The following is a 7,736-nucleotide window of genomic DNA, read 5'->3' as shown; positions in this document are numbered from 1 at the left end:
GAAGAGAATCTGCGGTGAAGCAAAAAGCAGAGGGAGCTGACAGGCTGCACGGGGAGCTCGAGCCAAGGGGAAATGAGTGTCGGCGGAGAGGCTCGCGTTGGCTTCCATCTCGCCCTTTGCAGCGATGTGTCGCAGGTGTCCACCCCTCCCTTGTTTTTCTGTGCTGAAACTTCGCATCTGTGCTGCTCTCCCCCCTCGCATCCAGTGTATAATGATGCAACTTCACAAGAGGGTTGTTGTCCTGATGTCAAAGCCAAAAAGCCCCAAGGAGGAGACCCGCCAGGGCTTTGAAATGCTCCCAGCGCCCTGCTGGCCCTTTGCTTATCAGCCTGGAGGTGGTTTTGCAGAGCTTTTTTCCTTCAACACCTCCCGGCACGTCCCCGGCACTTGCTACGATGCCGGAGCAGCCGCCGGCCGCGCATCTGGCAGAGCCAGGCTGCTCGCTCGCATCTGCACGCTCCTCTCTGGCACCAGGTCCCGGACCCTGCAGGGACCCGAGAGGAAGCACACCTGAGACCTTCTTTTCAGGAAGATCCCTGGGGTGCTGCCCCAAAAATAGGTACCACAAAGGAGAGGGATGCTCTGGAAAGAGGCGTTGTGAACCATGAGGGTGGGGACTCACTGCAGGTGGGGATTCCTGCCTGGGGCGCCGAGAGGGGCTGGATCGGTCCCAGGCGGCACTGCCGTGCCACCAGCTTGGCGTAGCAGCAGGCGCGGAGCAGGCAGCACCTGCGGCGAGGAGGAGAGCCTGGCCTCATCTGAAACATGCCACTGGCTGCTCCTAACCAACCTGAGACAGGCTCTGCAAGCAGAGCCACCTCTTGCCTCCTCCTCCCGCTCTAAATCACTGAGAGGCTGCTCTTCCCAGTCCGTTCCATGCCAACCCTCTCCTCTGCTTCCCCGTGCAACCCCTGCCCAGCTCCGAGAGCCCTTGTGCACCCTGGCACATCCCAACCCTCCCCACTGGTGCCATCCCACTGACTCCAGGTGCCTGTCACTGGGCAGGAGCTGGGGGTGACCACTGCCTCACTTTCCCCTTTTCCCAAAACTTGTTCCCTTCCTCTTGCTGCCCATCGCCTGCTCTGCATTTTGCAAAGCTCCAGAGGATGCTGCTGGGGTTGCTCACAAGCCCTAGGGTCACCCCAGGGCCAGCGTTAGCCATCCCAGGGCCAGCATTAACCCTCTGGAGCAGCGCTGCCTGTACCGGTCCATGGAAGCCTTTGCTGTGCCACTCCTGCCCCATCCCGAGTAGCAACCGTGGGCGGTCAGGTTTCCTACGGTGCTTCCCTCGAGTCCTGGTGCGCGTGGGAACTTTCCACGAGCTGTGAACACACCTAGAGCGACCAGAAAAATGTGATTTTTGCAAGTTATACGCAGAAATGAAGCCTGGGGAACCAGCGGGGAGAAGAGGGCTTGGCTGCAAGTCTCCCCGTGGAGCGCACAGGGGTTTGGGATGCTCCCCACATCGTCTCCCCTCCGTGGGTCTGGGAACGGCTGTACTTACTGCAGGTGAACAGCACTGCCAGTGCCAGCAGGACCTTCATCTTCCTCTCACCTGTGTCTGGGAGGAGGAACAGGAGCCTGACTCAGCCCAGCAGCGTGGCCTGTCAACAGGTGCTGCCGTGTGAGCCTCGTCTCGCCAAAATCAGGTCAAATTGTCCCGAAATTTGGAGGGAGGAAGGCAGCTGTGCCCCCTTGCATCTCTGTCTCTGCCCCTTGGCCAAAAGCAGATGCTTTCTGAAGCTGTCCCCCCACCTCCCGTCCCACCGCCCAGGGCATCACGCAGCAGCAGCAACTTCCCAGCTCAGTTTTGATCTGAGAGCAAGGCAGTGCGGAAGGCACGGCGGCGTCGTGCCTGCTGCCTCCCCCCAGGGTCCCCCGTGGTGGGAGCTGCTCACCGGGGAATCGCTCCGGCTCCGCTTCCTCGCTCCCAGTCCGTCCTGTTGCCCTCCGTGTCCGGCCCCCCGGCTCTCAACTGGAAGCACTGAAATGACTCGTCTGTCCCAAACCCACTGCGTGCTACGCCCCTTCCCTCGCCGGCCAAACCCCCCCCCTCTCCTGGGGGCTGCTGCCCGGAGTGACGCAGGGGCCGAGATGAAGTTTTTGCAGAGTTCGGGGAAGATGATACTGAGTATTTACGGGGATTTCTCTCTCTGCCCAGCAGCAGCTCATGGAGGACTGGGGTAGTTTAAGCACATTGTTTATTTTCACATGGATTAAATTTACAGCCACACTAACGAGGTCCGTGGAGGCAGGGACTTAGGGCGATCTGGATGCAGAAGGACACAGGGCGATCCGGACACAGAAGCTGTGCGTGTTCCAGCCCTGCATCCCAGCTCTGCCATCACCGGCACCAGAACTTGGGGTAGAAGCAGTAGCGTTTGCTGTAGCTCCCAATGCTCCGCTTGAGGCAAAGCGCCAGGCTGCGGTCGCACTCGCAGGAGAGCTGGGCGCACCAGGAGCCCTCTCCTGCAGGCAGAGGGGAGCCCGAGGTCACCCCTGGCTTTGGGGGGGGGGGGGGGGGTGACACCCCCTTTCTCCAGGGTTCTACTTACTGCAGGAGGGGCTGCCGCTGCGCCAGCCATACTGGTAGCCCTGCATCTTGGCGTTGCAGCGGTAGCTCTGGAGGCTGTTGTAGCAGGTATCGTGCAGCTGGCAGCATCTGCAGGGGAGCTCGAGGCACTGAGGGTTGGGGGTTTTCCTCCTGCTACCCCCCCCCCTCCCCAGATTTGAAACAACACAAGGCTGTGTTCAGGCAGGGAGATTTTTATGTGGGTACATACCTGTCTGTGGCGTCCTTGGGTTGCCCTCTGCCCCCCAAGCCGCAGTAGCAGCCGTAGGAGGAGTAGTGCAGCAAGGCATTTTTCCCTGTCGTCTTTGTGATCATCTTGTGCAGCTCCCAGAGGCTCCCGTAAGCTGGGGACAAACCTGGGGGGGTGGGGAGGTGGAAATTGGTGGGGTTGATGCTGCCACCCAGCTCCCCAGCAGCATCTCCATCCCTCTGGCCCCCAAACTGGTGCTAGGTGAGTGAGGTCTTAGAAGCAAGTAGATGCAACTGAGAGGAAACCTACTCCCAGCTCGGTGCAGGAGAGCGTTTGTGTTTGGGAGTGGTGGTGATGGGGAAAGACTAAGAAATCACCAGCCTGGTCCCAATTTCCATCGATATAACTGCATGGAGAGCTGTGGGACAGGTGTGGATGAGGACACTTACCCCAAGCAAACAGCACAGTGAAGGTGAGGAGAGACTTCATCTTTTTGACAGTCCTGGGAAAGGAAACCAAACCGTTTCCCCGTTCTGTCAACCACTTTCTTGTTTGCTTCCCTCCTTGTCCAGGGCAGAGATGCTCCCCAGCTCTGAGGATTAGGGCAGATGAGCAGGGTGAGGATGTGCCCGTCGCCGTTGCTTTGGCCCAAAGCGCTGCTGTGTCGGGGATGGGAAGCAGAGGGTTGGAAGAAAGCAAAATGAAGGGAAAGGAAGAAAAGTTGGAGGAAGGATCAGCCCTAGAGAGGGCTGCACCCCGCCGCTCTGCCTCTGGGCTGGCACCTCAGGGAGCCTCTCCTTTGCTCCTGCTTCCCCAGCACGGACCTCACTCCCTGCGCCCGCCACGGCTTTTGTTAAAGTAAGAAAGAGAGGAGAAGCCTTTGTCCATTCCCACTTACCTCAGGAAAGCGGCCGCTTGCTTGCAGGGCCCTGCAGCCAGCAGGGCTTTCCTTATATAGCGTTTGCTCCCCATTGTCGATGCTCGGCTCCCCCAAATCTTGCTGACTGGGCTTTTCCACAGAGGAGAAGATGCCATCCTTCCCCTTTACAGGAATGCAAGAAATCCCCCTCAGCACCCCAGCGCCATACCCCACGCACGGGAGGGCTGAGCCAGCAAAGCAGCATCATTTCCAGCCCAAGGAGGAAGCCAACACTCTCTGCTGCCTGCAGAGATGCCCGAGGACCTTTCCCCTGCCCTCCCCAGCACCATGGCGCTGTATCGGGGTGGGGAATAATAGCCCTGATTCAGCTTTTGAATCCTAGCAGCCGTGAATGAAGCAGGTGTGGGGTTTTCAAGGGGTTGTACGGTTTGGGAGCTGCTCCTCTGCCACGCTGCAAAGGTGATTCAGGGTGAGTTACCAATTCTTTAAGAGAAGTATATGAGCAGCAATTAAAGCATCTCTAAATGCGCAGTTCCCAGAAACACGGGGTTATGCAGATAGCAGATGATTAAACGCTCGCCCAGCGTGAGAGGAGAATGAAACAAAATAGGTACTTTTGGATGAGTGAATGCAACTTCTCTTTATTTCCCTCTGTATGATTTTTTCATCTCCTTGTTGAAGCCCCTGTGCAGAACTCATCCCTTACGGAGAAATTAGCCACCAACTTCACTGCCCTCCTAAATTAGCATCTGCCTTGGGATGGCCAAGGCTTTGACATCTTCTCTCCTCTGCAGATCACTGTTCTTTAGCCTTGATTTTGGCTAGCTTATTTACGTCAGTGTCACAGGAGGGTCTCAGATTCCCTCCCACATTTTCCCACTTCCAGTATTCCTGTAAAAACACCTTTTGGTCCTATCTCACCTGGCCCTTAGTACACCATTTTTTTAGCTCCAGGAGCGAGTTCAGCTAGCGTTGCTGAGAAAAGCCAAAAAACCTGACTGCCATCAGGGCTCGCTGCTGTGGAATTGTTTTGTTAACAAACCCCAGGGAGCTTTATTTGGTGGCATTTATTTGTCCCCATTGCTTGATGCAAAGAACTTCTGCATAGCTGGGGACCCAGAGCAGTGATACTGCTTCAAGCTGTATAGATTTGGTGATAGATCTGTGAATTCCAGCTGCTGCTGGATCTTCGGCTTTTCCAGGCAGCTGACGGGACCATGGAAATATTGGGGTGTCAGGCAGATGGTGTGACTAAGCTGTGCGATGCAAAAGTGCTCGCCAGACCCAGCAGCCCGGACGCCACCATCGCAGTGCCTCAGTCTCAGTGGCTCTTTCAGAAAAACACCACAGAGAATCATTTTGAAAACCTTTTATTATCTGTGGGAAATTAAATCAAGAGAGAAAAGAGAAGAGGAAGGGACATAAAAAATGGAAGCTGACGTGTCTTTATGGGAAGTGGGGGATCTCCATCCGTAACGCGGACACCCTTCCTCACCCTGAGCATCACCTTGCGGGGAGCCTTGCTGGCTTTGGCTGTTCAGCCCCCATGTCAGGCTCTTCTTGCCACAGCAATGGGGAAAGCCAGTCAAAATCTGCAACTTTGTGTGCAGGTTTCCCCTCCTCAGCACTGGAGCTTACTTCCTCGGCATTTCAGCTTGAAATAGAAGCGGTAGGATTTATTGTAGGAATGCAAAGTGCTTGCGAAGCACGAAGTCACCGCCTTGTCACATAGACAGGTCTCTCTCTTGCACCAGCTCTGCTCATCACCTGTGGAGGGAAAAAACGGTGCTCTGCAGTGGCTTTTCTGGCTTGCATCGGCGATGGAGTCCCCTCGGGGCACCCTGATGCCTGGAGCAGCCCGGGGGAAGCACAGGAGGAAGCGTGCCCGGTGCTTGCCCTCTCCAACCTGCTCACGTCCCTTGCAATGCCCATTTATTTATCGTACGCTGCCTCCTCCCATGCGCACCCACCCGGGTATCAGGCTGGTTCCATCCCTGGGGGATGCCCTCCTGTGTGCCCTGCTCTGGGGCTTGGGTGTCACGGGGAGCAGCGCTGGTTGCCCACCTCCGTGGGACCCCCTGCCTGTCGGTACTCACTGCAAACAATGTCTCCATCAGCAATGTCGAAGTGGTAGGGGGTTATCAGGGGTCTGCACTTGCCCTCTCTCAGCTTCCTGTAGCAGCAGTCGTGAGCGCGGCAGCACCTGTGAGGGGCACCATGTCAAACCGCTGCCCCCAACACCCCCTCCCCACGATAAAGGAAGGTCCAGCATCAAATCTAAGGTGCCCGGGAGGAGGGGGATGACAAGGCAGCAGCAAGACGTGGCTGGGGAACGGTGCAAAGCCCCATCAGAGCACAGCAGCGCCAGCGACTGCCAGCGAGGAGCTTTGGACGGACCCCTGCGCACCCCGCAGCCGCACAGCGATGCTCTTCCAGGTACTCACTGATCGGTGGCGTCCACTGGGGTCCCTCTGCCCCCGATGCCGCAGAAACACCCGTACCAGCTGTAGGAGAGCAGGGCGCTTTTCCCCGTGGCCGACTTGATCATCCGCTCCAGCTCCAAAACGCTGCCGTGAGCTGGCAGCAGCCCTGCGGAGGGGCAGAGGGTCGGGCTCGCGCCGGTGCCCAGCGAGGGGGCAGGCAGAGTTCCCCATGAGGAATTAAAGTCTGGTGTGGGCTGGGAATACATGCTTTCGGGCATGTGAACCATGGGAAGCCCCCCCCAAACCCCCTCAGGATTATGTCTGGTTTCTGCAGCTCCCTGATCCCGTCTGGCAGAAGGTATTCCTGCTCTCTGTACAGGCTGTGCCATGCCTGCATCCTGCAGCTGGCAATGCCACATGGCCAGGATCGGCCGTGGGCTTGGCACAGGCAGGAAAGCAGGTGACAGCAGGCTCCAGAGCCCCTTAAAATAAATATGGATGTCGGCATCCCAAAGCCTCACCATCACAAGTATCTCCAGGACCACAGCAGTGCTACACGAAGCATTAAACTGCAAAATTTAAACAAAAACCTGAATCGTGCACAAAGACTCTGGGTTTGTACACCTCTTTTGCCATGCAGATGAGATCCCAGCCTGGCCTGGTGAAACCAGGGCACTTACCACAAGCCAAGAGCATGGCAAAGAGGAGATTCTTCATCCTCAGGCTGGCCCTGGAGGAGGAAACAACAGCAGGTGATGAGCAGCACCTCAGGGGCAGGACAGACGCTGCCCTCAAGCCCCTGCCAAGGGCATGGGGCTGGTCGGGTGCACCCTGGCAGCACTGCACGGTGATGTTACTGTCCCCATGGATGTATGTCATCCTGAAGGTATCACCATGCCCAAGTACACACAGCTGACTCCTGATGGAACCTCTTGACTCCGGTTTTGGGATGCAGCACTTGGCAGGGATGTGTACTGGGACACAGCGGTTCTCCTGCCTGGGGCTGATGGAGAAACTCACTGCCTGCAGCCTCCCGCCGCCGCCCCACGTGCTGTCTGATGAAATAACAGCAATAAAATCCCCCCTCTCCTTACCCCGCCTGAACCTCGCAGCTCCAAGGCTGCCGGCTCGGCGGGTTTGCTTTATATAGATGGTGAGGTCCACCCCCTCCTCTATCTGCATTGACGGCGCTATTCATCGCAGAGCAGGTCTCGCTGAGTGGCCCCTTGGTGAAGAGCATGTTTCCATCCTTTCCCTCTGCCAGAAACAAGAGTTTCCCCGTAGTGGTGTGCCATCAGCGCAGCTGGCGTGATGCTTCCTCTGCCATCTCACTTCTGCCATCTCCATCTCGGGCCAATGCAGCTCCCAGATGAGGCCAGACAAAGTCTTGGCCATGGTTTTACAAACTGAGGGATTTAGTGGCTGGAGAGTCAGGACAAAAGCAATTTACGCCCAGGAGGTGCAGAGCTGGCACCACAGAGGATGTTGCATCCTTGCTCCAGCTGCAGAGGTGGCTCTTTGGCCTCAGTGTCGTCTCAAGCGGGCACTTGGTTTCGCTAACTCACACCCTGCATCCTCAGAGATGGGTTCTTTTGGGTCTTTCCCTTGCAATTGCCCCCCCCAAATCCATGTCTGCATCCAAATCCAGCCACACCGAATCGCAAGGGGAGG

General features: G+C 57.1%; 3 protein-coding genes across 3 annotated transcripts; all 3 read right to left on the bottom strand.

The window, feature by feature from the left end:
- On the bottom strand, positions 1 to 1,962 carry LOC121085461 (basic phospholipase A2 A-like). The gene is made up of 5 exons (XM_040588149.1): positions 1,899 to 1,962; positions 1,505 to 1,561; positions 1,205 to 1,334; positions 623 to 729; positions 1 to 484 (listed from the first exon to the last, which is right to left on the bottom strand). Exons 2-5 carry the CDS (start codon positions 1,542 to 1,544, stop codon positions 360 to 362), a joined length of 402 nt encoding a protein of 133 aa, XP_040444083.1. The 5' UTR covers positions 1,545 to 1,561; positions 1,899 to 1,962; the 3' UTR covers positions 1 to 359.
- A 382-nt stretch (positions 1,963 to 2,344) lies between these two features.
- LOC121085823 (basic phospholipase A2 Sms-N6-like) lies at positions 2,345 to 3,254 on the bottom strand. Its single transcript, XM_040588839.1, has 4 exons — positions 3,212 to 3,254; positions 2,784 to 2,928; positions 2,556 to 2,662; positions 2,345 to 2,469 (listed from the first exon to the last, which is right to left on the bottom strand). The coding sequence occupies exons 1-4, from the start codon at positions 3,249 to 3,251 to the stop codon at positions 2,345 to 2,347; spliced, it is 417 nt and encodes a 138-aa protein (XP_040444773.1). The 5' UTR covers positions 3,252 to 3,254.
- Positions 3,255 to 5,263: 2,009 nt separating this feature from the next.
- On the bottom strand, positions 5,264 to 7,239 carry LOC121085803 (phospholipase A2, membrane associated-like). Its single transcript, XM_040588802.1, has 5 exons — positions 7,160 to 7,239; positions 6,746 to 6,795; positions 6,087 to 6,231; positions 5,739 to 5,845; positions 5,264 to 5,409 (listed from the first exon to the last, which is right to left on the bottom strand). The coding sequence occupies exons 2-5, from the start codon at positions 6,780 to 6,782 to the stop codon at positions 5,264 to 5,266; spliced, it is 435 nt and encodes a 144-aa protein (XP_040444736.1). The 5' UTR covers positions 6,783 to 6,795; positions 7,160 to 7,239.
- Positions 7,240 to 7,736: the final 497 nt, after the last annotated feature.

This window comes from Falco naumanni, chromosome 3 (assembly GCF_017639655.2).
Source record: "Falco naumanni isolate bFalNau1 chromosome 3, bFalNau1.pat, whole genome shotgun sequence".
In the NCBI taxonomy this organism is placed as follows: Eukaryota; Metazoa; Chordata; class Aves; order Falconiformes; family Falconidae; genus Falco; species Falco naumanni.
The sequence above is the reverse complement of the archived record's forward strand: the minus strand, read 5'-3'. Positions and strand labels throughout refer to the sequence as shown.